At 53.6% G+C, this 26,605-nt stretch overlaps 2 protein-coding genes across 2 annotated transcripts; both read left to right on the top strand.

Moving 5' to 3' along the window:
- The first annotated feature begins 1,252 nt into the window (after positions 1 to 1,252).
- Positions 1,253 to 21,184, top strand: PRPF8 (pre-mRNA processing factor 8). The gene is given in 43 exon segments (XM_048068156.2): positions 1,253 to 1,458; positions 1,536 to 1,704; positions 2,354 to 2,518; positions 2,620 to 2,838; positions 3,436 to 3,648; positions 3,925 to 4,050; positions 4,129 to 4,234; positions 5,194 to 5,384; positions 5,575 to 5,694; positions 5,765 to 5,954; positions 6,266 to 6,385; positions 6,714 to 6,848; positions 6,960 to 7,089; positions 7,478 to 7,674; positions 7,787 to 7,993; positions 8,081 to 8,244; positions 8,611 to 8,737; positions 8,861 to 9,053; positions 9,379 to 9,566; positions 9,781 to 10,019; positions 10,561 to 10,707; positions 10,966 to 11,176; positions 11,509 to 11,625; positions 11,712 to 11,959; positions 12,153 to 12,332; positions 12,813 to 12,948; positions 13,189 to 13,358; positions 13,660 to 13,789; positions 13,984 to 14,130; positions 14,356 to 14,516; positions 15,143 to 15,334; positions 15,930 to 16,167; positions 16,409 to 16,537; positions 17,129 to 17,242; positions 17,386 to 17,559; positions 17,803 to 17,996; positions 18,345 to 18,584; positions 18,668 to 18,809; positions 19,163 to 19,303; positions 19,633 to 19,772; positions 19,976 to 20,178; positions 20,870 to 20,977; positions 20,980 to 21,184. Coding segments are annotated over 43 exon segments (7,005 nt in total). The 5' UTR covers positions 1,253 to 1,358; the 3' UTR covers positions 21,024 to 21,184.
- Positions 21,185 to 21,212: 28 nt separating this feature from the next.
- Positions 21,213 to 26,248, top strand: RILP (Rab interacting lysosomal protein). The gene is made up of 8 exons (XM_048068159.2): positions 21,213 to 21,549; positions 21,887 to 22,010; positions 22,323 to 22,444; positions 22,630 to 22,821; positions 22,944 to 23,107; positions 23,239 to 23,361; positions 25,103 to 25,186; positions 25,496 to 26,248. Exons 1-8 carry the CDS (start codon positions 21,283 to 21,285, stop codon positions 25,647 to 25,649), a joined length of 1,230 nt encoding a protein of 409 aa, XP_047924116.2. The 5' UTR covers positions 21,213 to 21,282; the 3' UTR covers positions 25,650 to 26,248.
- Positions 26,249 to 26,605: the final 357 nt, after the last annotated feature.

The raw sequence follows: 26,605 nt of genomic DNA, 5'->3' as shown, positions 1-26,605 counted from the left end.
GAACAATGAGTGGCCAAAGCTGTTTATGCTATTAGTGGCGCTTGCAGGTGCTGCAAGAACCTACCCAGCGGCGTGCCACTGTGGGTGGTGGTTACATGGCCGCACACCTCTCAGAGCTGCCCGCCAGCGCCTTCCCTTTCGTTTTACCCACACTGGGGCCCCATGTCCAGAGCAGGGCTACAAAGCTGGTGAAAGGCCTGGAGCACAAGTCCTGTGAGGAGCAGCTGAGGAAACCAGGGGTTGTTTAGTCTGGAGAAGAGGAGGCTCAGGGCAGACCTCATTGCTCTCTACAACTCCCTGAAAGCAAGGTGTGGGGAGCTGGGGGTCGGCCTCTTCTCACAGGTGACTGGTGCTAGGACCAGAGGGAATGGCCCAAAGTCGCGCCAGGGGAGGTTCAGGTTGGAAATGAGGAGACATTTCTTCTCAGAGAGGGCAGTCAGGCATTGGGACGGGTTGCCCAGGGAGGTGGTGGAGTCACCGCCCTGGGGGTGTTCAAGGAATGGGTGGGTGCGGTGCTTAGGGACGTGGTTTATCCCTGGGGGTGGTAAGGGAAGGTTGGACGTGGTGCTTGGGGACACAGTTCAGCGGTGACATCGGTGGTAGGGGGGTGGTTGGACCAGATGACCCTGGAGGGCTTCTCCAACCCGAATGGTTTTAGGATTTTATGCCTGTGTTGGCACCGTTCGTGCCGCCACGCACCCCCTGCTTTGGGGGCGTCTCACAGCGGTGGCTTTGCAGCTCATGTGGGTGCGCGAGCACCGGCTGCGAGGCTGTCGTAAGGGGAGATGGCGGGGCCGGGGGCAGTCAGCCCCCCCTGAGGGGACACGGGGAGAGGCCCCAAGCCCAGGAGCAGGGGCTGCAGGCCGCATCGCGCCCGTGATTGCCCAATCAGAGCCCGCTCCCGGCTGTCACCGCTATCCCTCTCCACCAATCAAAACCAGTAGAGGGCGGGACCCTCCACCCCACCGGAAGCGTACCCCAGCACCGTTCCTTTTCCTTTCCCGCGCTTGGCCCCGCCTCCCCACCCTTTCCCGCGCTCTGACGGGCTGCGGTCGCTGTCCGTCAGGCTTTGCCAGCGCCGATTGGACAGACCTCCGGGCCGCGCGCCCCGCCCACATCCGGGACTCGGAGGCGCTGCGGCGGCAGTGGGGCAGCGCCGCCATTGCGAGGGGGGGGAGCGCGGGGCAGCGGTGAGGGGGGACCGGGGACCGGGGGGGGGCCGTGAGGGGCCGGAGAGGGCCCGTGAGGGGCCGGAGAGGGCCCGTGAGGGGGGAGAGGGCCCGTGAGGGGCCGGAGAGGGCCCGTGAGGGGGCCGGGACCCCGTGAGCCTGTGGTGCGTCCCCCCGCAGGTCGTCGCCATGGCCGCCGTCTTCCCGTACCGCGGGGCCTGCGCCCCGGTGCCCAGCCCGCTGGCGCCGCTGCCCGACTACATGTCTGAGGAGAAGCTGCAGGAGAAAGGTGGGTACGGCCGGCCGCGGCCTGCCGAGCGGGCCCGGCCCGGCCTGACGCCGTGCTGGGTTTCTCCGTCCCCGCAGCCCGCAAGTGGCAGCAGCTGCAGGCCAAGCGCTACGCCGAGAAGAGGAAATTCGGCTTCGTGGACGCGCAGAAGGAGGACATGCCCCCCGAGCACGTCCGCAAGATCATCCGCGACCACGGCGACATGACCAACAGGAAGTTCCGCCACGACAAGCGCGTCTACCTGGGGTACGGGACAGCCCCCCTCCCGAGTGATGCACCGGGAGCTGCTGCCGTGCTAAGGGTGCCCACTGGTTGCTGAAGGGAGAGCCCCCTCCTTCCCTCAGTGTCGGTTGTGCACAGAAAGCAGCGTGGCAGCATGAGGAAGACAGGCCAGGCAGTTGCACTAGGATGGCAACGTGGAAGAGGATCAGCAAAGGAAGTTGTTGCTTTGTTTTTTTGAGAAAAAATACCATGCTGAATCCTAAAAGGGGCTTGGGGGGGGGAGCATGAAGTAGTCAGCTCAGTTTTGGATGGTTAGCACACACCATGAGTGCTTCTCCGTTTGGGTTCAAAGGACCATCTCGTGCAGATTGCGAGCTGTTGCGCTTAGGGTTACCCATAAAAACTCCTGTGAAAAATATTTTTGATAGGATGTTTTTAGCATATAACGATCTCTGTGAAAGCAACCAGTAGAAAACTTCCTGGTGATGTGATCAATGAAGTGCAAAAATAGAAAGGGAAGTTTGCGGTAATTTTACTGGAGGCCTTTATGAGCAGGTTAGCTGAGTAGTTTTCAGGACTGGTAAATGTACAAGTAATGGGGCTTCCAGCAGACAAATGGGTGTTTTTCGTGAGATCTCTTCCAACCATGATTTTCCTTGATTTCTGATTGCAGTGCTTTGAAGTACATGCCTCATGCTGTTCTGAAGCTCTTGGAGAACATGCCCATGCCGTGGGAGCAAATCAGAGACGTTCCAGTCTTGTACCATATCACAGGAGCCATCTCTTTTGTGAATGAGATTCCCTGGGTCATAGAGCCAGTGTACATCGCCCAGTGGGGGTAAGTGCTTTCTTCCTTAACCCTGGTGGGATCTTGTGAGCAAAGTCCCACGCTGATAACCCCAATAAAGGCAGTGCCTAACGGCCTCTGGTTTCTGCCAGGTCGATGTGGATTATGATGAGGCGAGAGAAGAGGGATAGGCGTCACTTCAAGAGGATGAGGTTCCCCCCGTTCGATGACGAGGAGCCACCTCTGGATTATGCCGATAACATCCTGGATGTGGAGCCCCTGGAAGCAATTCAGCTTGAGCTGGATCCAGAGGAAGATGCCCCTGTGCTAGACTGGTTCTACGACCACCAGCCACTGAAAGACAACAGGAAGTACGTAGCAGAACCCAGTGAGGGGTTGGGAGTGGGATACAAACATTATGCACTACATAAATTACCTGTATTTATTGGTATATAACCTTTGCTTGTGCAACACTGGGCTCTGTGTGATGTTGGCATGGAGAGAATGCCTTTCTTCAAGGATAGGAGGGGGAATCTGACCACTGTAAAGCCATTCTTTGGTCTTCAGCTTCCAGGGAGGGCAAACAGAGCCTCTCTGTCCAGGCGGGTTGCTGCACGGGTTATTGCTAAAGCTCTGATGTGTCTCACTGTGCCTGAGATGGAAACCTGGATTGTCTAGGGGGGATTTTAGTTGGTGTTTACTAAGAGTGCACTCACAAGAGGCTCCTGAATATGACTTCAGATGTTGGTGCTTCAGTTTGAGGCGAGGAACTGGACAGTTGTAATCCATAAAGGTCCTCAGCAATCCTGCAGCATCTCTTTCTGTCTAGGAGGGGGCAGGAGTTGGCTGTCCTTAATGATTTCTGCAAATGGCAGTCAGGGAAAGGTGTTAGGTTATTTCTGGTCCTTTGGTAAGGGACCAGTTGTCTTCTGGCTGTACAGTGAGCGTCCCGTTCTGTTCCTGTGCAGGTATGTCAATGGCTCCACGTACCAGCGGTGGCAGTTCACTCTGCCCATGATGTCCACGCTGTACCGGCTGGCCAATCAGCTGCTCACCGACCTGGTGGATGACAACTACTTCTATTTGTTTGACCTGAAAGCCTTCTTCACCTCCAAGGCACTGAACATGGCTATTCCTGGAGGTCCCAAGTTCGAGCCTCTCGTCAGAGATATCAATCTGCAGTAAGTGTTCGATTTTGGAGGAAAGATAAGTCGTTATCTGGGAAAGGGTCACGAGGGCTAATCTGTTACCACATGCCTTGCCTTGGGTGAGCTAATTCTGGGCGTTTGCTCAGTTTATCATTGCCTGTGATGTGCTTGTTGCTTTAGACACTGAATGGTTGGTAGCATGAAGAGAAGGCTGAAGGAAAGGCGCAGATACTGCGTCTTCGGTCAGAAATGTTTGTGTTTCTGTCTTCTTGAATGCCGGTATGACAATTTCTTTTCCTCTCATTTGAGGGATGAAGACTGGAATGAATTTAATGACATCAACAAAATTATCATCAGGCAGCCCATCAGGACGGAGTATAAAATTGCTTTCCCTTACCTGTACAATAACCTGCCCCACCACGTCCACCTGACCTGGTAAGTGCAGCAGTCTCTAGAGCGGGGAGAGGAGAAGGAAGCCGTTGGGACGCTCTGATAATTTGTTGTGTGTTGCAGGTATCATACTCCAAACGTTGTTTTCATTAAAACCGAAGATCCCGATCTCCCAGCTTTTTACTTCGATCCCCTGATCAACCCCATTTCACACAGACATTCTGTAAAGGTGAGTCGCTGTCCAAGAGAGCCTCTGATAAACTGTGTGTGTGGAGGTGTTTGGGCTATAGCATCTTTTTATAACCTTGTTTCTGATACTGGCACAGATGCGTACATATTTCAGGAGAAAACACAAGCCTTTCATTCCTGAAAAGGAAAATGTAGTTACCGTTTGTCTTTTTTGTAGTTGCACAAAGATGTTTTCTTTGGTCTCTAGGACAAAGCTCAACGCCTAAATAACAGTGTTGTTTTAGTATTGTCTGATAGGCTATTTATCTTTTCGGTTGCTCTTGGAGCATTCATGGAGCTGACATCTCCCTCAATTTACCCCTGTAACACCTAGCTCAGGGTCCAGTAGCCAGACTTCAGGGCCACGAAGATGATCAGGGGGCCGGAGCACCTCTCCTGTGAAGGAAGGCTGAGAGAGCTGGGGCTGTTCAGCCTACAGAAGAGAAGGCTCTGGGGTGACCTGATTGCGGCTTTTCAGTACTTAAAGGGGGCTTAAAAAAAGATGGAGAGCAACTTTTTACTCAATCAGATACTGACAGGCCAAGGGGGGATGGTTTCAAACTAAAAGAGGGGAGATTTAGATTCGAGGTTAGGAAGAAATTCTTCACTCAGAGGGTGGTGAGGCACTGGAACAGGTCGCCCAGAGAGGCTGTGAGTGCCCCGTCCCTGGAGGTGTTCAAGACCAGGTTAGATGAGGCCTTGAGCAACCTGATCTAGTGGGTGGCGTCCCTGCCCATGGCAGGGGGTTGGAACTCAATCTCTAAGGTCCCTTCAAACCATTCTATGATTCTGTGATTCTATGACTTAGTTCCTAGCCCCGTTAGAACCTTGTAGAGTGTTTTTTGCTTCTCTGTTGCTCAGCATTGTCACACGCCTTCTGTGATAACAAAAGTGTTTTTTACTTGGAAAAATGAACTGAAGCAGCTAGGAAACGTGTGTTGTGTGTTCTCTGCATTTCAGAGTCAGGAACCATTGCCTGATGATGACGAAGAGTTTGAGTTACCAGAGTTTGTGGAACCTTTCCTGAAGGACACTCCACTCTATACAGACAACACAGCCAACGGCATTGCCCTGCTGTGGGCCCCACGGCCCTTCAACTTGAGGTCTGGGAGGACTCGGAGAGCTCTTGACATCCCACTGGTCAAAAACTGGTGAGTTTTCCCCAGGGGGAAGGGGTGTCCTAATGTTTGTGACGTTATTACGTTACAATTCAAATAAAACAAAGAGATCCTGTGGTGGGTGAGTGGCTGGCTTCTGGAGATTTCAGGAGACTTTCTGGAGACTTACCATTTTACAAGGAATGTGAGTTACCTGAAAATTTGAAATATGTCTTATCCCTAGGTATCGTGAGCATTGCCCAGCAGGCCAGCCCGTGAAAGTGCGAGTCTCCTACCAGAAGCTACTGAAGTACTATGTTCTGAATGCGCTCAAGCACAGGCCCCCCAAGGCCCAGAAGAAGAGGTAAGCGAGGGCCTGTTCAGGAGGAGCCACTGTAGGGGATGCAGCTGATGATAGTCCTTTCTCTCTCCAGGTACCTGTTCCGCTCCTTCAAGGCTACAAAGTTCTTCCAGTCAACGAAGCTGGATTGGGTGGAAGTAGGCCTGCAGGTGTGTCGCCAGGGCTACAACATGCTGAACCTGCTGATCCACAGAAAGAACCTGAACTACCTTCACTTAGATTACAACTTCAACCTGAAGCCAGTGAAGACCCTCACCACCAAGGTATCAGCCTGTGTCCTGTTCTACTCAAGAGTAGAAGTATACCTGAAGATTTTTAAGTAGCTGGTGTGGTAATAGTGAACATAGTGACTCAGTTGTTCAGTTGCTGTACAGACTGACCAAATTGGAGCTGTTTGACTCTTAGCTGGAGTTCAAGAAGCACTTGGACAATGTTCTCAGACATAGTCTGATTTTTTGGGTGGTCATGTGTGGAGCCGGGAGCTGGATTCAGTGATCCTTGTAGGTCTCTTCCAACTCGGGATATTCGAAGATTCTGTGATTCTATGAAGTCCTGAATCTTTGTCTTTTCTCAGGAAAGGAAGAAATCCCGTTTCGGTAACGCTTTCCATCTGTGCCGAGAGGTTCTGCGGCTGACTAAACTGGTGGTGGACAGCCACGTCCAATACAGGCTGGGAAATGTGGATGCGTTTCAGGTAGGCTTGATTCTTTCTTTTCCTTCTTTCCTTTTAAAGGTGGTGAGAGGAAGTTGAGAGAAGGAACGGAAAATCTGAATGTGCTTATATAGGATGCACAAAATGACCGTTGCAGTGTTAAGAAGTAGAGGGGAGCAATGAAAGCATGTGGTATTGTGCGAAATTCTGCTGTTAGCCTAGTTTATAAGAGTTGATGATTCCGTGAGTGACTGGTAGGAGCTTTGCACAGCCTGATACACTCTACTCATAGCTGGGAAATAAGCCTGGCTTCTTGAGGCAATGTGTGTAGCGTTGATTGTTATCTCTGACTGTGCTCCTTGTGTTTCAGTTGGCAGACGGCTTGCAGTACATCTTTGCCCATGTGGGTCAGCTGACAGGAATGTACAGATACAAGTACAAACTGATGAGGCAGATTCGCATGTGCAAGGACCTGAAACATCTCATCTACTACAGGTTTAACACAGTAAGTTCCACTTTTCCAACGAGGTGGTGACCCCAAGTAAACTGACCAAGAGGGGATGGATTCTGGAGTGTCCGTAAATGACCTGCTGTTACCGTGCCTCTCTTCTTCCAGGGGCCTGTGGGCAAAGGTCCTGGCTGTGGCTTCTGGGCTCCGGGCTGGAGAGTGTGGCTGTTCTTCATGAGGGGCATCACGCCACTGCTGGAACGCTGGCTGGGGAATCTGCTAGCCAGGCAGTTTGAAGGTCAGCACACCCTGTAAATCTCGGACGTGGGAGGATTGTCTGCTAAAGATTAATACTGTTTACTTGCTAGCTTAAACTCAAGGTTTCTGTTTCAAGTCGTGATCTGTGTCCATGTTCTGTGTCAGTCCCAACAGCTATTGTCCTGCTTAGAGCTCTTACAAGACTAGTGCCCCCACAGTAGATTCTAAATGGAAGTGGAATTCTCTGATCCATAGCACTCTGGGATCGGTAGCCCCTGATCAATTATTCCAAACTCATCAGTAACGTTGTGGCAGTTAAACTTCTTCAGATACCCTGCACCTCTCTGCAGGACACTCCTTTAATACAAAGAAGAGGGGCACTGCCCTCTTCTAATGTCTGAACTGCTGAGGTACTTTGCTTTTTGCAGGCCGTCACTCAAAGGGTGTAGCAAAGACGGTCACAAAGCAGCGCGTGGAGTCTCACTTTGACCTGGAGCTGAGGGCAGCCGTTATGCATGACATTCTGGACATGATGCCAGAAGGGATCAAACAGAACAAAGCCAGAACCATCCTGCAGCATCTGAGCGAGGCTTGGCGGTGCTGGAAGGCCAATATCCCCTGGAAGGTAAGTCCCTCGCTTGGCCTTTCTTTTCAGCTCAATTATAACACCTCTTAGGGTGAACTGCTCTTATGAAGGTTCCCACTCCTGCTTCCCTCATGTTACTGTCCCTCCCCAGGTTCCTGGGCTGCCCACTCCTATTGAGAACATGATCCTGAGGTACGTGAAGGCAAAAGCTGACTGGTGGACAAATACAGCTCACTACAATAGAGAGCGTATCCGTCGGGGAGCCACTGTGGACAAGACTGTCTGTAAGAAGAATCTGGGCCGGCTGACCAGACTGTACTTGAAAGCTGAGCAGGAACGACAGCATAATTACTTGAAGGTACTTTTTGTCCTGCCTGAGGTTGCTTAAATTTGTGCTGTTTCCATAGGCAGGCTTTCACTGACTAATGTTGTTGTGGTTGTGCAGGATGGGCCTTACATCACAGCAGAAGAGGCTGTTGCTGTGTACACAACCACAGTGCACTGGCTGGAAAGCAGGAGGTTCTCACCCATTCCATTCCCACCTCTGTCCTACAAGCATGACACCAAGTTGCTCATATTAGCTCTGGAGAGGCTGAAGGAAGCTTACAGGTAAGCGTCGGGAAGTGATTACCTTCTGCCAAGGGTCAGACATCTGCACTGGGAAGGGCTTCTGAAAGTATTTTGTTGTCCATTATTCCTGGAGTTGAGTACACTGTAAAACTTACCCTGATGGACAGGTAAAGGCTGGAGGTTGTGGTACTGCCAAGGCTGCCTGGGGGTTCTTCATGACTCTGCCACTTGGGGAAAAACAATTCCATGTTTCTGGGGGCTGTTGGGCAGCTGGGGAATGTGGATTGTGAAGAATTAAAGATCTTGTCATAACCAACTTGGTTGATACTGTCTTTCATTGATTTAATGCTGTAGCCGTTAGTTTGTTCATGCTTGGGTGTGTGAGCTGTCCTTTCTCACTTTCAGTGTGAAATCTCGCCTGAATCAGTCGCAGAGGGAGGAGTTGGGCTTGATTGAACAGGCGTATGATAATCCTCATGAAGCTCTGTCCAGAATCAAACGACACCTTTTAACTCAGAGAGCCTTCAAGGAGGTGAGCGTCCTGGTCAAAGCCAGAGAATACTAAAAACTTACGCTGTGTGCTACCAAGACCATCTAGAGACTTCACAGGTGTTCTTTGTAAATACAGGCTTCAGCTTTGCCTTCTCTTTCTTAGGTGGGTATTGAGTTCATGGATCTCTACAGCCACTTGGTTCCTGTTTATGACGTTGAGCCCTTGGAGAAAATCACAGATGCTTATCTGGATCAGTACTTGTGGTACGAGGCTGATAAGCGAAGACTCTTCCCTCCTTGGATCAAACCTGCTGACACCGAACCTCCTCCCCTGTTAGTGTACAAGTGGTGCCAAGGTTAGTGAGGGCTTGTATTCCAGGATAAAATGAGTTTTGTTAATGTTAGCTTGCTGCTTAAGAATGCCCTTGCTAAGTTTTCATATTTGCAACTTTTAGACAATAGTACAGTTAGTTATTACGCTCAAAAGCTGTATTTTGTAGGTTAACATAGCATTTGTGGTTGATTGTGTATTTCTGTTTCAATTTCTGGATAGACTGCAGGGAACAGAGGCTGCAAATCAGGTGTTACAGGAAACATGCTGACTTTCATGCCCAGAATGGTGCTTCTGCACTCCGAGAACTGCCTTGTCAGCTAACGTGACATGCTTGTTTGTCTCTTCAGGCATTAATAACCTGCAGGATGTTTGGGAAACAAGTGAAGGTGAATGCAATGTCATGCTGGAATCTCGATTTGAGAAGATGTATGAAAAGATTGACCTGACGTTGCTCAACAGGCTGTTGCGTCTCATTGTTGATCACAACATCGCTGACTACATGACAGCCAAAAACAACGTGGTGATCAACTACAAGGTGATGATTACTGTCAGAAAAAGGGGGGTGTGGACTGTAAAATTCAGAGGTTTGAGACCCATGGGTAGGAGCGGGGGCACAAGGTTTGGCAGAGAAGGAAGTGATGAGGGAGTAAGGAAACCCTACTGGGTCCTGCTGAAAAGCAGCTGCTCACGTGAAGGTTTTTGGTGTATTGTGCCAGTCAGGTTCTCACACTTTTCCTTCTTTTACTCAGGACATGAATCACACCAACTCCTATGGGATTATTCGTGGGCTGCAGTTTGCTTCCTTCATTGTCCAGTATTACGGGCTTGTGATGGACCTGCTGGTGCTAGGTCTGCACCGTGCCAGCGAAATGGCTGGGCCTCCCCAGATGCCAAATGACTTCCTCAGCTTCCAAGACATTGCAACCGAGGTGGCCCATCCCATCCGCCTTTTCTGCAGATACATCGACCGCATTCACATCTTCTTCAGGTGAGAGCTCGCTGGGGCCCTGCCTTCCTCTGCTTAACTTTTGCTCAGGCGTCTTGCAGCGGATGTTGTGAAAGCAGGAATTAGTATGCTTCTACTCCAGGCTTTTTTTCCCCTCTGCTAAGAAATATCGGGAATACTTGAATTAACAGATTTTCCAGAAAAACTGGGTGTCCAAATGCCTCCTCTTGCTTTCCCAGTTCACCGTATTAAGAGGAGAGCTTTTCCACAGCTTCACTGAACCAGCAGAAAAGCAGCATCAAAAGTCAAATTCATTTTCCATTGCTAAAGAAGCCTCTTGGGGCTTCCTAGCAAGTGGATGTAACGTTTTATGTCTGTTCATGGAAAGATAACCCAGTCAAGGGTTGGTCTGTGCTAACGAAACTGAAGTCCCTTTCGGTGGGAAGATGCAGGAATTTGATAGTTAGCTTCAGACATGCTACAGCAATCAGCTTTTCCATAAGCAGGTCCTTATCTTTGTGGGCAGACTGGTGGTGTGACATGATGGTCGTATAACTCCAGTTCCTCTTCTGTGCGTTTCCAGGTTTACAGCAGATGAGGCAAGAGACTTGATTCAGCGCTACCTGACAGAGCATCCAGATCCCAACAACGAGAACATCGTAGGCTACAACAACAAGAAGTGCTGGCCCCGGGATGCTCGGATGCGCCTCATGAAACATGACGTCAACCTGTAAGTGCTGCAACCTGGAAAAAAACAAGGAGCGGGGTGGTGGGGAAATTAGTTGTGATAAGTAAGTGTTGAAGCCCAGCAGGCAGGTGCTCGGGAAAAAAAAAGTAAGATGAAATGAGGAGGTTTGTGCCATAATTCTGACAGTGGATGATGGATGTGAGAGACTGTGGTGCTAAGAAAGCCCTGAAAACTTGCGCAGTTTGTATTTCACCGTGGTAACAGACAGCCTGGCCTCACTGTGCGTGCCTTGTTTTTCAGGGGTCGTGCTGTGTTCTGGGATATCAAGAACCGCCTGCCTCGATCAGTCACCACAGTACAATGGGAGAACAGCTTCGTCTCCGTTTACAGCAAGGATAACCCCAATTTGTTGTTTAACATGTGTGGTTTTGAGTGCCGTATTTTGCCCAAATGTCGCACCAGCTACGAGGAGTTCACCCACAAGGACGGTGTCTGGAACCTGCAGAACGAGGTAGAGTGAGAGTTAGGCTGGGAGAGGAGGCCCTGCTGGGACCCCTGGCATCAGAGCAGGGCTTACACTTGCTGGGGGGGGATGCCTGGCAGCATGCATTTGCCAGCTGTGTTCCTGGGACCACTGGCAGGTAGAGCTAAAATGAACTCAGTGAGGGATGGGGAATTCTTGGTCGGGGATGAGGGGGGATCCAAAACTGTAGAGGTTCTGTTCAGCATGTTGCCTTCCATGTTCCATAAACCCCTGATGGCAAAAGCTCACCTTACTGCTTACCTTGTCTGTACTGGACGGAGGGCTCCCGGGAAGGAACTGACAGCCCTGTGCTCTTGCAGGTCACCAAGGAGCGCACAGCCCAGTGCTTCCTGCGTGTGGACGATGAGTCCATGCAGAGGTTTCACAACAGAGTGAGGCAGATCCTCATGGCCTCTGGCTCTACAACCTTCACTAAGGTAAGGTGGGAGAAAGATGTGTAAGAGAGCTTTCTGCAGATGCTTGGGGAACAGGCTGAGAACCGATCCCTTGTTTTCCTTCCTAGATTGTCAACAAGTGGAACACGGCTCTGATTGGCCTGATGACGTATTTCCGGGAGGCTGTTGTAAATACTCAGGAGCTGCTTGATTTGCTGGTGAAGTGTGAGAACAAAATCCAGACTCGAATCAAAATTGGGCTGAATTCCAAGATGCCTAGCCGTTTTCCACCGGTGGTGTTTTACACCCCTAAAGAGCTGGGAGGGCTGGGCATGCTCTCCATGGGCCACGTTCTCATCCCACAGTCTGACCTGAGGTGAGTTGTGCTGCCCTGTCCTAAACACCCACATGGTTTGCGTGTTCTGTTGAATAATTCTTTGCCATAAAAATATCTGAGAATGCTAAAGTGTGACTTGTTAAAGAGAGAGGTTGCCTTTACAGTAGGTCATGGCAACGTGACTTGCGATGTCCCATTGCTCCCCCCTCACTCTTCTGCCTCTCTGCTCCAGGTGGTCCAAGCAGACAGACGTCGGCATTACTCACTTCCGCTCAGGAATGAGTCATGAGGAGGACCAGCTCATCCCAAATTTGTACCGTTACATCCAGCCATGGGAGAGTGAATTCATCGACTCTCAGAGAGTATGGGCAGAATATGCCCTCAAGCGACAGGAGGCTATAGCCCAGAACAGGTACGTTTCCGTGTGCAATCACGTCTCAGCTGGGCAGGAGCAGGCAGCGGTGTGAGGTCTGGTACTGTCTCAGGGTTCTGCAGACCTTGCTGGGTCTGTGATATATGTTACAGGCTGCCTGCAGAGCTGCAGTCTTACCTCTGGAGGAGGCATGGGCTCTGCAAACAGATAGTACACCCATGGCACAGTTTAAGATAAATGATACGCCAGATGGTGCCAGGAAAAGCTGACATCAGACCCATTTGCACAGCTAGTTCTGCTCACTTACAAGGGCAAGCGTTTCCTTTCGGCTGTTTGACATCAGCCTGTTCATAGTGAAAGCTGTGGACGCTTTGAGCCTCTGAGTGCTTGGCATTTTAGAACCTCCTGCCAGAGCCCTGAGGTCTGTATCATTTCTGTGATCTCATCAACTGAAATATTCATTAATGCGTTGTCATAAAATGGAGAGGTAACAAAGCGTGGGGGCTTTTTTTTCTTCAGGCGTCTGACGCTGGAGGATCTGGAGGACTCATGGGACAGGGGGATTCCTCGTATAAACACGCTTTTCCAGAAGGACCGGCACACCCTAGCGTACGATAAAGGATGGAGAGTCAGGACTGACTTCAAACAGTATCAGGTATTGACAGGGAAATTTCCCTGGCTGACTGTGACATTCAGACTTCATCTTAGATTCTGCCCAGTCTGCATTGCCCACTAGTACTGACTGAACTCATCTTGTAGATGAGCTGTGTCTTACAGGACAGAGTATATAAGGTTTTTTACTTGTTAGCTGGCATCATCATCTTGGTTCCTAAAATTAACACAGCACAGTTAAGTGATCTCAGTACAAAGCTGCTCACTTGCGGGCTGTTCGCAGGTCCTGAAACAGAACCCGTTCTGGTGGACACATCAGCGCCACGACGGGAAGCTCTGGAACCTGAACAACTACCGCACGGATATGATCCAGGCACTTGGTGGAGTGGAGGGCATCCTGGAGCACACTCTCTTCAAGGGCACTTACTTCCCCACGTGGGAGGGTCTGTTCTGGTAAGGGAAACCTTGATCTGGCCTTGTCGAGCAAACTGGAGCTTAGTGGTGCACCAGGAGGAGTTCTTGGCTCAAGCTGTACTGATTCTGCTGCGAGCATGTTCTGTTTTCCAGAAGTGCATTGTATAGCTCAGTTGTGAGGGTACCCGGAATTGTGCTGTAACTGAATTTTCACATGTGAATCCACGGAAATTTATTTCCCTGGAGCAGTCTTTCTCACTCCTGGTGTGCTTGTTCCTTGCCTCTATTATATATGGTATGTGCAGTCAGCTGTGATGACGCGATTGATTGTCATTTCTAGGGAGAAGGCCAGTGGCTTTGAGGAGTCCATGAAGTGGAAGAAGCTGACAAATGCCCAGAGATCTGGTTTGAATCAAATTCCAAACAGAAGATTCACTCTGTGGTGGTCTCCTACCATTAACAGAGCCAATGTAAGTATCTGGAGCTTGCCTGTAGAAACTTCTGCTGAGTTGAGAGCAGTTAACTACTAATAGCAGTAATAATCCTTCAGAACTCCTCTTGCAGATGAACTGTAGATGTAAGCCTCCTCAACAGGAGCAATTCTGTTTTCTAAACTTGACCAGTTGTGCCGTTGCCTGTTCTCACAGCTGTTTTTCCTTTGCAGGTGTATGTTGGGTTTCAGGTGCAGCTGGATTTGACAGGTATCTTTATGCATGGCAAGATCCCCACGCTGAAGATTTCTCTCATTCAGATTTTCCGAGCTCACTTGTGGCAAAAGATCCATGAGAGCATTGTAATGGATTTGTGTCAGGTGAGCAGAATGTTAACTAGGTTTGTTTCTGTGTGGTGCAGACATGCTCCTTGTGTACCAACAGCCTCCTGCTCACAACAGTAGGAAGGCTACTCCTCCTGCAATTCGATAGAGAAGTGGAGGAAACCTAGATTTTCCTGGGCATCTGCCTAGGTCCATGCTGAGGATAGACTCTTTTAGCTAGACTGCTTGAACACAACTCACCTTTGACTGCCTTTTCCCCAGGTGTTTGATCAAGAGCTGGATGCTCTGGAGATTGAGACAGTGCAGAAAGAGACAATCCATCCCAGGAAGTCGTACAAGATGAATTCCTCATGTGCAGATATCCTTCTCTTTGCTTCCTATAAGTGGAATGTGTCACGTCCGTCATTGCTTGCAGATTCCAAGTAAGTGCTTCCCTTTATCTCGACCTCGATCTAGCTGCAGAGAAGAGCTGCTGAGGCTGTCGTCCTGAGCTAAAGGCCCTCTCTCTTGGGCACCTTTGGTTTTCTTTGGGGACCCAGGAGGACACAATCACACCTGGCAAAGTGCAGGGCTAGTTTGTGTGGATGGTTGGTGCACCTCTAGCACCGCCTTCTGGAAAACATGAAGAGCATCCCTGTTGCTCTTCCCTCTTCCATGTGCCCTTTACCATGAGCCCAAGCTCAGGAGCTCTGAATAGTTCTTCAGGAAACTCCGGGGAACAGTGTCATCCTGGGACCACAGTGTGGAGTAAAATGACACTTATCTGCATCTGTGCTGTGTTCACTTAATTGAATCCTCAGCAGACGTTCCCTGGGGTAGATGATGCTCGTTGTGCAGTAGATGAGTAGCCGTGTAGCATTATTAACAGCTTCTGCATTCAGATGCTGTGTGAAGAGAGTAGTGGAAACCTTGTTTTCAGGAATGTATGCAGATAGCAGCTGGCTTCAGTGATCAGATTTGGTAGCAGTTACTCTCTGCCAAAGAGATATGCAGCAACTGCCTGAGAGTTTTGTGCCAGATAAATTATTCTGGCTTGCTTTCTCCTTAGAGATGTGATGGACAGCACCACCACTCAGAAGTACTGGATTGATATCCAGCTGCGCTGGGGAGATTACGATTCCCATGATATTGAGCGCTACGCAAGAGCCAAGTTCCTGGACTACACTACAGACAACATGAGTATCTATCCATCTCCCACCGGTGTGCTCATTGCCATCGATCTGGCCTATAACTTGCACAGGTAAGATCTGCACCGTCTGCATTTTAACTGTAATTGGTAGTTCCTGGATGGGTCTTAGCGTGACTCTGAACTGGGCTGCAGTCCAGGCAAGAGTGTGAGGGAAGGAGACAGAAGCTGGAGGTACGCACTGAATGGGATGAGGCACCTAGGCAGCTCCGTCAGGTTGCCTGATGTCTGCTGTAACAATGGTTCAGTCCTCCCAGTTCACTAATGGGTTGTTTTCTTAGGGGATCTCTGCCAGACTCCTGCTGGAGTTCAGGGACAGGCCTTGTTTAAAAGCTGTCTGCTAAAGTGGGCAACTGTTCTTCCCTGGGGGGGGACTAGGGCTGTATGTCACCTAAAGCAGACTTCTCCAGTGGGCCAATTAGAGAAGATGCAGCTTTTCTGGGACTGCAACGTGTGCGTGCTCTGGCTTCCCGCTGAGAGGAAGTGTAGGGAAAAGCTATAGGTGAACAGCTCCAAGGACATCACAAGAGAAGTTAGTAATCAGCCTGCAGAAAGGTGCCTGGTTGCTGCACGGCAAGACTTGTGCATAGCTGTTGTTGCTTCACCTTAGAGCTGGCGGCAACAACTGTTTGTCTGTTTTCCTCTTCAGTGCTTATGGGAACTGGTTCCCTGGGAGCAAACCTCTGATCCAGCAGGCTATGGCCAAAATTATGAAGGCAAATCCTGCGCTGTATGTGTTGAGAGAGCGAATCCGCAAGGGGTTGCAGCTGTACTCATCTGAGCCCACAGAACCATACCTTTCCTCTCAGAACTATGGAGAGCTCTTCTCCAACCAGATCATCTGGTTTGTGGACGACACCAACGTGTACAGAGTGACCATTCACAAGGTGAGGCCAGGGGTGCACCTTCAGGGGGAAGGAACGAGGACCGTAAATGTCCTTTGCTGGGGATGATTGTGGAGGCATGCATGATGGAAAACTAGGATGGACCCATTTTTTTTGCAGTGTGCACAGAGCAGCTCTTGAGTTTCCAGTACAGTTCTTGCTCAAAGCATGTGGCGAGTCAGTTGTTGTGTAAGTGTGTGTGTAGGCTGCATTCATCTCACTCTACTTTCACTTGCTTCCTCAGACTTTTGAAGGGAATTTGACCACAAAACCCATCAATGGAGCCATTTTCATCTTCAATCCCAGGACCGGACAGCTCTTCCTGAAGATCATCCATACATCTGTGTGGGCAGGACAGAAACGTCTCGGACAGGTGGGGCCTGTCTGCTTTTTGTGCGTTGTGCAGTGAGGCACGGCTGGGCTCTGGTTTCTTGGAATATACAGTTGAGTAGAAAGCATCATGAGGGTGTTTAGCTTCCTGCCACTCAACAGGTTTGGAGCTCCAATTGCCAGTGTGTAACCTGTGCTCTGGCAAGCGTTTGCATGGGATAAAGAAGTAAGAATGCAGGCGTTGATGTTGCAAGGTTTTTGAGGCTCTGGGGTGTAAAGAGCCTATGTCGACCAGCAGGACTTGAGAAACAGTGCTGTGCTGACTGTTACAGCAAATCACATTGCTCTTGGACAAACATCCAGTGCAGCGAAAAGACACTGAGGTTGTGAAGCCAGGGAGGTGGTGTAATCAGCTGTTTTTTCTCAGCCAGTCAGGAGTAACTGAGCTTCAGGAATGGGAACTGCCCTCTGTGATCAGTGAGAGGGAAATGCTCGGCCTTGTCACTGATCTGAAACAAGCCATACATTTCTGATGTATTTTTAGGATTTGGTTTGAGCCTCTCTCATTCTCAGAAGTATGGAAACTTTGCTGTTAGCAGGGAGATATTCTTCTAACCCTGCTGTCTTTTTATAGCTGGCCAAGTGGAAGACTGCTGAAGAAGTGGCTGCCTTGATTCGATCGCTTCCCGTGGAGGAGCAGCCTAAACAGATCATAGTGACTCGAAAGGGCATGTTGGACCCACTTGAGGTAACAAGGAGCACGCTGTTGTTTGGGGACATTGTAAAATCTTTGGGAGGTTGCAGTACAGTTCTGTGTTCCCGTGAAAGTCTTAATCTGGACCAGTGTTCTCCAACGGTTGTGAGTTAATTCCTCTTCTCAATAAACTCCAGGTGCACTTGCTGGATTTCCCCAATATTGTGATCAAAGGCTCAGAGTTGCAGCTGCCTTTCCAGGCCTGTCTGAAAGTGGAGAAGTTTGGTGATCTCATCCTGAAGGCTACTGAACCCCAGATGGTTCTCTTCAATCTCTATGATGACTGGCTGAAAACCATCTCTTCCTACACGGTGAGGACATGCATAGTCTGTACTTTGCTTTGCCACTGATACGCAAACCGAAAGCCGAGGTTTCAGAAGTCCTTCCCTGTACTTTTCTCAAGAGCACTTGCTCTTGATCTGCGTGGATTTTTCTTCAGATTGATTCCACTGGCACTTCTCATGTATTGTCGCTGTGCCCGAACAGAGGAGTGGTGTGAAAGGGAAAAAAAACAGTGCATTTTCTGACTAGCTGCGTCTTTTTTCTTGTCTAAGGCATTCTCCCGCCTGATTCTGATTCTCCGGGCACTACATGTGAATAATGATCGAGCCAAAGTGATTCTGAAACCAGACAAGACAACCATAACAGAGCCTCACCACATCTGGCCAACCCTGACAGACGAGGAATGGATTAAGGTGGAGGTGCAGCTGAAAGATCTGATCCTTGCTGACTATGGCAAGAAGAACAAGTAAGCCACTGTCCTGCTGCAGTAATCCTGTCAGCCTTTCCTTCCTGCTCTAAATACTGTGTGGCCTGAGCACTCCTTGTGCAGATAGAAGACTTTGAAAGGCTTTTGGCAATGAACTGTCAGATTCGTGGGGAAATTGGTTATATTAGCTTCTTTCTGGAAAGGCAGATAAAAATACTTGATCTGTGATTTCTGACCTGTGCATCGTGTGATTTGGTCCTTCCTCTTGTCTAAAACGTGATTTCATTTTTTGTAGTGCCCTGACTGTGTGTTCCAAGCTTGTGCCTTGGTGAGAAGGGTCCAGCATGTATTTTGAGGTGCCTGACTTGAGTGAATTTTATTTTCCAGTGTGAATGTTGCATCCCTGACACAATCGGAGATCCGAGACATTATCCTGGGCATGGAGATCTCTGCCCCCTCTCAGCAGAGACAACAGATTGCAGAAATTGAGAAGCAAACCAAGGAGCAGTCGCAACTGACAGCCACGCAGACCCGCACCGTTAACAAACATGGGGATGAAATCATCACCTCCACAACCAGCAACTACGAAACCCAGACTTTCTCCTCCAAGACTGAGTGGCGAGTCAGGTAGGAAGACGGACAGCAGTGGAAAAGGTCAGAGTGCTCAGGAAGGACCTGTGCGCCCTGTAATAATTGTCTCCTCTTCACAGAGCAATTTCAGCTGCCAACCTCCACCTGAGAACGAACCATATTTACGTTTCATCGGACGATATAAAGGAAACAGGCTACACGTACATTCTTCCCAAGAACGTGTTGAAGAAATTCATCTGCATCTCAGATCTGCGGGCCCAGGTGAGCGTGCTGGAGTCTGTTGTAGTGGTTCTCCATGCTGCTGGGTCACGCACCGGTCCTGGGCAGTCAGCTCCAAGGGAGAAGGGCTTGGGAGCCTGTTGCTGTCTCTAGGCTGAAGGTAGACACCGGTGATATTCGCTGAACACATTTAAGTTCTAGCCAGGTCCTGAAGGCTCCCTATGGCCACACTTGGGGAGAAACTCAGCACGGAACAAAACTACGCTCTTCCCTTCTAGTGAGGACCTGCTGAACAAGAGATACCTGCCACAGGACCTAAGGACAGGCCCACTGACTCTTACATGGTTACAGGGAGGTCTCTTCTGGGCTCATAAAGCGGGTTTTTGTGTTCCTAGATTGCCGGTTACCTGTACGGAGTGAGCCCTCCTGACAACCCCCAAGTGAAGGAGATTCGGTGCATCGTGATGGTGCCCCAGTGGGGAACACACCAGACAGTGCATCTCCCGGGGCAGCTGCCGCAGCACGAGTATCTCAAGGTGAGCTGAGCTGCTCCTGGGGATGGTGGAAGACCACAGTCTCCGTAACAGAGACCTAAGGTGATGGGAGAGTCTTGCTGCCACACTCAGCTCTGATGTACTCGCCTCAGTTACCTCTGCAGGGTGCCCTTGCTCTGTTGTGGATGTGGGGCTTCAGTGGCTCAGCCTGAAGTCCGCCTGATCTGGGATAAGGTGGAAGGGAGAAGCCTTTAGTCCCCGTGTACCTTGTACCGTGCTTGAAGCTGTCTTATTTTTAAACAGCTCTTGCTTCTCTCCTGGCTTTCGGTTTCTTTTTGTAAAGTAACTGATTTTCACTTTCTTTTTACCAGGAAATGGAACCTCTCGGGTGGATTCACACCCAGCCAAATGAGTCCCCGCAGCTGTCACCACAGGATGTCACCACCCATGCCAAGGTCATGGCTGACAACCCCTCCTGGGACGGGGAGAAGACCATCATCATCACCTGCAGGTGAGAGGCAGCAGGGCTTCTGTGTGTCCCCTCTGCCAGGGCAGAGAGAAGCCAGGCTGCTGAGGGGACCTGTGGGCGCAGCTCTTGGGAACGTGCTGAAGTCTCGAACTAAAAATTCGTCAGAAAGGGGGCATTTGCTCATTTCTCGTTTCCCTCTGTCCCAAATTAATCTGACTTGGATCATCTCTCTGCTCTCCTTTCAGTTTCACGCCAGGCTCCTGCACCCTGACAGCCTACAAACTGACCCCGAGCGGCTACGAGTGGGGCAGGCAGAACACAGACAAAGGGAACAACCCCAAGGGCTACCTGCCATCCCACTACGAGAGGGTGCAGATGCTGCTCTCAGACCGCTTCCTCGGCTTCTTCATGGTTCCAGCGCAAGGGTCCTGGAACTACAACTTCATGGGTGAGCCCCGGGAAGGGGACAGGAAGGGAGGCAACGTGAACAGCTTGGGCAGGAGAAGGAAATGGCTCCTTCAGGGAAGCATTCCTCACATGTTGTGAAGCTTGACCTTCCTCTGAGCAGCTGGCAGGGATACTAGCTTTGTGGTCTGACCTTTCCTTGGTACCAGTGCAGGGATGTCAGTTCTTAATGATTTGAGGCAGCAAGAGAGCAAACTCTGATGCGGGGGAGAAATCAGACGTGAGACCATTTTGTGTTTCTGGACTGTAGTGTCTGGTGTATTGCCACTGAATAATTAATATCTGTCAGGCAGAAGAGATGATGATGGGAGAGGGAAGCTGTGCCCAGCAGGGGGGGGTAGCAGGGGGCCCTGGTAGGAGGACATGAGCTTGGGGAACCATAGCTGCAGAAGGGGTCAGGAAATGAGGAGACTGGCAGACAACATGCTCGACTTATTCTACAGGAAAGTACTGGGGGGGCATTTTAAGTCTCTGGGGGAGGGAGCCATGGAACACACAGTGTGGAGACTTGTGGATTTAAAACTTCTTGCATGCTCTGCTTAAGAATCCTCTTGGGAGGGCAGAGGGCTTCGTTAAGCTCCTGATTGATGGGGGAAGGCAGGAAGGGCTTTCAGAGGGGTACGGGTGGGAGCTGAAGGCGGAGGCGCTGGCTCAGCTGCGACTCTCTCTTCCAGGTGTTCGCCACGACCCCAACATGAAGTACGAGCTGCAGCTCGCCAACCCCAAGGAGTTTTACCACGAAGTCCATCGCCCCTCTCACTTCCTCAACTTCGCCCTGCTGCAGGAGGGGAGGTTTACTCCGCCGACCGGGAGGACCTCTACGCCTAGCCCTGCTCCTCCCGGCACTCTTAGTACTGTTGATATTCAACAGCCTCTCCCTGCTTTTCCCGTGCTCACACCTCCCTCGTCCCCCGTCTACCCCGCACGCGATGTCTCGGTGGTTGTACCGTCTGTAGAGTGGCTTTAATAAATCCTTTTTTTTTTTTTTTAACCAAGGTGAACGCCTCGCTAGGGCGGCCCCGGACGGGGCGGGACGGGGCGGAGCGAGCGCGGGGCCCGCGTCCGGTGGCGGCGACGGTGGCGGCCGATGGCGGAGCCTCCGCGGGGCGCGGAGCCCCTGTGGCAGACGCCTCCGGGCCGCTTGGCCCCGCCGCACGTCTACCGCATGGCGAGCGCGTTGGGCGCCGAGCTGCGCCGCCTCTCGGGCCGCTTCGGGCCCGACGCCGTGGCCGGGTTGGTGCCGCCAGTTGTGCGGCTGCTGGAGTTGCTGGAGGCGCTGGTGGCTCCGGTGGCACCGGTGACACCGGCGGGGTCCGAGGGTGAGGCACCGCCGGCCGGGCGGCAGGACGCGGAGGTGAGCGGGGTGCCGATGGGATCCCCGGGGGGAAGCGGTGACCTGTCCCCGGTCCCCTTCCTGGTGGCGCCCGGCCAGGGGCCCTTTGGCCCTCTGGGGAGGTGCTGACCCCTCTGCTATGTCCCCGAGGGCAGGTGGCTGGCCTGGCCCTTCTTCCTTCATGGGTCCCCTCCGTGGTGGCGTTTGTCCTTGCGGGATTCCCCTGGGGGACGCTGCTGTCCCCTTGGGGTTGGCTCACGCCCGGCTGTGTCCTGTCCCCCAGCCCCTTGGGGTGGCTCAGACCAAGCTGTCCCCAGCCCCTGGGGGCGGCCCTGACCCCGCTGTCCCTGTCCCCCAGGACCTGGAGCAGAGGCTGTGGGAGGCCGAGCGCCGGGAGCGGGCCCTGCGCGGCCGCCTGGCCCACCTGGAGGAGCAGAACCAGCAGCTCCTGGGGCAGCTTGCCGAGAGCCAGTCCCAGGAAGGTGGGTGTCCCGGCGGGCTCAGGGTGCCCTGCCACCACCGGCTGTCCCTGTCCTAACAGAGAGCACCAGTGCTGGCTTGTGTGAGCCACAGGACCCCTCAGTCCCCTGATTTTAAGCACGGGTGAAGGGTTTGGGACAAAATATGCCTTGCGTGGGCTGGGAGGAGCTCGTGCCAGGGAGGTGGAGGCGCCCGCAGGCTCTGGGATCCAAAGGGGTGCCAGAGGGTGGTGGGGACGGACGCAGGGTGGCAGCACGAGGGTGTCCCTGGGTCCCCGGAGCTGCTCACGCCCGTTCCCCCACGCCTGGGCGCAGACAGCACGGCGCGGAAGGAGCGAGAGGTGATGCTGCGGCTGAAGGAGGTGGTGGACAAGCAGCGGGACGAGATTCGTGCCCAAGCCCACGAGATCGTCTGCAAGAGCCGGGACACGGAGGCGGTGAGCGCGGGGGAGCTGGAGGGCGTGAAGGGCCTGGGGACCTGCTTCCATGTCCCCTCCCCGGGGCCGGTGGCACGAGCCTGCTGGGGCAGATGCCTTTCCCACGCCGTGCAGGCGCTGGTGGCCCGGGTGGCGGCCGAGCGGAGCCGTTGTGCCTGACTTTGTGGCTGCCGTGGGCTTTCCAGCTGCAGGAGCAACTGCACCGCTTCATGTCCATGAACGAGGACCTGCGTCACAAGGTGGCCGTGGTGCAGGCGCAGCTCAAGAGCGCGCTGGAGAAGAAGTCGGACCTGGAGGCCGTCGTGGTGCAAACCCAGAGGGAGATGAACAGGAGGAGCAGGGCTGCCTCCGAGGCACCGCAGCCAAAGCCCAGCCCGGTGAGCTGCTGCCCACGGGGGGGACTCCGAGCGGCCGAGGAGGGGTTGTTACGTGTGGCAGTGGGAGGTGAGAGCAGGGCTTTAGGGTCTGCGTCCCCCTGCTCACCCTCTCCGTCCCCCAGGAAGGAGAGCCGCTGCCTGACGAGGAGCCCCAGCCCCGGGCCGCGGGCAGGAGCCCCGCTCACTGCTGCTTCTCCAAGGAAGAGCTGCAGCAGATCCTGCAGGAGCGGAACGAGCTCAAGACCAACCTGTTCCTGGTGCAGGAGGAGCTGGCCTATTACCAGCGGTGAGCCTGGTGGCACGGGGAATCGAGCCGGGTGCCTCCTGCCCCCGTAGCATCCCTTGGCTGCTCCTGGCACCATCCAGGCAGGATTTCTTCATGAGGCTCTCAGTTAACCACCGCCTTCTCTTCGCCAGGGAGCTGCTGAATGAAGACAGAGTCCCCAGCTTCTTCCTGGATGCAATGAAGTCGACAATCAAAAGACAGAAAAGAAAAATCCGAGCCAAAATGCTGGGGACAGCAGAGGAGTCGGCGAGCAGGTGAGTCCGGCTGGTCCGAGGACAGGGAGGTCTGAGCGGGGTGGATGCCGGCCGGCTTGGTGCTTCCCTGCGCTGTGACACCTTGCAAGGGAACTCCCCGGGGCTCCCTGCTTCGTCCCTGCCTGCTTCCAGAGATCAAAGGTTTATTGTCTGCGCTTGATGTCTCGCTCTGGCTCAGCCCTGGGAGTGCTGCAGGGGCTGGGCTCTTCTCTGCCGCCACTCGCATGCCCCTGTCACCCGTCACACGCCTGCTCCATGGCCGAGTGCCTCTTGTGCCTGCGTGGATGGTGGCGGTGCTGGGACCACCGGGCTGGTCCCTGCGCTGCGTGGCTGGAGGCCACCCAGCAGAGAGCCCTTGAAGGTGACGGTAGAGGTGTTCCCTGGAGGCTCTGCCAGACGTTTGTGGGCAGTGTTGGCTCCAGCAGACTCCTCGCCACGGGGAAGGACCCTCCTGAGCACCAGCCCTGCTCGAGGCAGGGGGCTAAGCCTGCGCTGAAGCTGCTCTGTGGCATCGGGGGGATGCATGGGGATGTATCTCATTGGCTTTCGGGGCTTCAATAAAGGTCTGAAGGGGGCTGAGCTCTTCTGTGCCATTGAAACCTGCTGCTGCTGCTTGCACTGGGGGCTCCTGGCAGGGGGGGGTTGTACAACCTGGAGCAGCCTGAGAGTGCTCTGGGGCTGGAGCTGAGGCTCCCAGCGTGGCCACTTCCCAGCTCTGGCAGCCCTCATCAGTCCTGGCTCTGCTGCTCAGGCAGGAGGAGGGGGCTGGTGCTGCTCGGAGCTCCGGGGGCTGGGAAGGGCAGGGATGCTCTCGGTGCTCCTGGCTGGGACCTGCCGGGCCAGGCCGGTCAGGGTAGGGATGGGTCCTCCCCACCTATCCGAAACCTTTCTGTGCAACCTGCAGTGCCCTTGGAGAGGCAGAACGGGATTTTCAGGAGCACGGGGGTTCCCCCAGCTCCGCACAGCTTGTTTTTCCTCCTGCTAAAAATGCTGCTCGCTTGCGTGCTCGGGGGAGCTGCTTGCTTTGCTCGCACGCTGCCACCGGACAACTGCCACCATGCACTGCCCTGCAGTCCTCTCCTGGGGGTCACCCCCTGTCCTGCGGGGCCTGGCTGGTCCCCATCACGTCGCCGAGCTGTAGCTGGTGGCGCCCCTGAGACCGCATTCAGCTGGCACAGACCCTGGGTGGGCTGGGGGCTGCGCAGGGCTGGGGACGTCCCCCCGGCACCCAGCCAAGGCAGCAGCAGTGCCCACAGGTCCCTTGAGCGGTGTGCCAGGTTTAGCTGCCTACGGACTTCGGCGTGGGCTGCGGCTCTGCTGCCGCGGCCATGTGGGACCGGCGTCTGCTGACCAAGCGCTGGGTGTTTGGAGCTGATATCCGAGAGCTTTGGGGGCTGAGGTCACGGTGCTGGGGCTGTGCTCGCCGTGAAATGTGGCTGGCTGTGGGATGCGAGCGTTGCTGTGACTGGGTGCCAAGGGCTCGGAGAGCAAGCGTGGGATGGAGCGGGCTGGGAGCAAGAGGAAAAGATGGGTGCCTTCCCGCCAGGCAGTGATGGAGACCCAAAATAAGACAGAAAATGCCAGGAGGGCTCTCCCTGAGCTGCTCCTGTGGCACAGCCAGGGCAGAGGAAGCGGTGGCTGCCTGTTACGTATGGTGCTGGGGCATGGCGGGTGCCTCGGGGGCTCTGGTGCTCGCCATGTGTGGCTCAGCTGGGTTTTTGTCCCTTCCTTTGTGCTGCAGCGAGGAAGACGAGGGCTCCTGGCTCCCGGCTCGCAGCGCAGACTGTGTGGATGGTCAGCCTCCCGAATCCAAAATCAGGAGCTTGTAAGTTCACTCCCATGTCAGGCGCTGGTGGGGACAGGTGGCTCTGCCAGCAGGGAGCAGGTTTTGGGCTCAGCCGTGGACCCAACGCTGGCTGAGCTTGGTGCCTGCCCTGGGGTGCTGCCACAGAGCAGGACTGCTTGGTTCCTGGGGGATTTGTCTTTCCCTGGGCAGGCAGAGACCCTGCTGCCTCCTCGGGGCTGCCACGCATTCGGGGGGGCTCGCAGCCAGGCATGCAGAAGGGCGGCTGGGATCCGGCCGCTTCCCTGGGAAGCTCTCCTCCCTCACGCCCCTTATCTGCTCTCTCTGCAGCTTCGGGCTGTGGTATCAGGGCAGCAGCAAAGACCCCCCCGCGCCCAGCTGCTCCGGAGCCTGGGAAATCATCGACTCGTCCGACACGAAGCTGGAGACGGTGGGAGAGAGCGAGCGGGCGGCTGGCCCGCACAGAGCATCGCCGCCCCTCTGACCCCGCTGGAGCCGGCACCGCAAGGAGCCGCGTGGGCACGGGGCAGTGGGGGGGCTCAGCCAGCACGGGGCAGCTCAGCACCCATGGGTGCTGCTCCGCGCTTCTCCCTGCTTGTAGCTCGGTGGGTGCCCGCTCCCCACTGCACTGCAGCACCCCATGGTGGGCACAGCCCAGGGGCCCCGTTGCCGGATCCTGCCCTGCCTTGGGTATTTTCCTTCCCCTCTTTCCGACCGTGCCTCCCCGTATCCCTGCAATGTGAAGAAGGAGGAAGAGTGCCCGGGCTGGATGGGCACTGTCCTGCGGGTGCCCGCGCCGGGCTGAGCACGCTGCACTGGTGAGGGCTGGGTGTCCGGGTGCTCTGGCGCTCAGGAGCCGTGGGGCTGCGGCGCAGCGAGTGCCCCTCTTGCACGTATCCGACGCGGGGTGAATCATTTTTGTACCGGGACTTGTTCCTGCTGCTGGCAACTGGAAAACTTTGGCAATCCCTGTGCTTGTGGGGGCACAGCCTTCCCGTGGGCCGGGTAATTCCTCAATCTAGAACTGGAGTCAGAAATAAACGGGGCGCTCGTCCCTGCGGCGAGGCACCCGCTGCAACCGTTGCTCTGTCTTTGCTTTGGAAGGAGCCCAGGGAAGGGTTTTGGGAGCCGTTCCCCAGCGAATCTGCGGCTTTTTGTGTGCTGGTGCAAAGGGCTGCGGCCTGCTGCACGGTGCCAGAGCCCCTACGGGGGGGCTGCCTTGGGGACAGTGGCAATGGGCTGTGCTCCAGCCACCCCAAATGGCCAGTGGGTGACCTGCGATGGCAACTGGGGCTGCTCGGGCGCAGCGCCGGGCGCGGAGGAGTTAAATCCTGCGTGTTGGGGGGAGCACCACGCTTGCAGCCTGGATTCCACCCCCTGGCCGGCCAGGCTTGGGTAGGAAAAAGGTGTTTCCTGTGCATCTGCTGACACAAAGCTCCT

Source organism: Anser cygnoides, chromosome 18 (assembly GCF_040182565.1).
Source record: "Anser cygnoides isolate HZ-2024a breed goose chromosome 18, Taihu_goose_T2T_genome, whole genome shotgun sequence".
Taxonomy (NCBI): Eukaryota; Metazoa; Chordata; class Aves; order Anseriformes; family Anatidae; genus Anser; species Anser cygnoides.
This window is presented reverse-complemented; position numbering and strand designations above follow the sequence as displayed.

Coding starts and splice junctions, on each gene's coding strand:
- RILP (XM_048068159.2), top strand. CDS start 21,283: ATGGCGGAGCCTCCGCGGGGCGCGGAGCCCCTGTGGCAGACGCCTCCG. Junction 22,445..22,629: donor AGAGCCGGGACACGGAGGCG/GTGAGCGCGGGG, acceptor TGGGCTTTCCAG/CTGCAGGAGCAACTGCACCG. Junction 23,362..25,102: donor GCAGAGGAGTCGGCGAGCAG/GTGAGTCCGGCT, acceptor TTTGTGCTGCAG/CGAGGAAGACGAGGGCTCCT.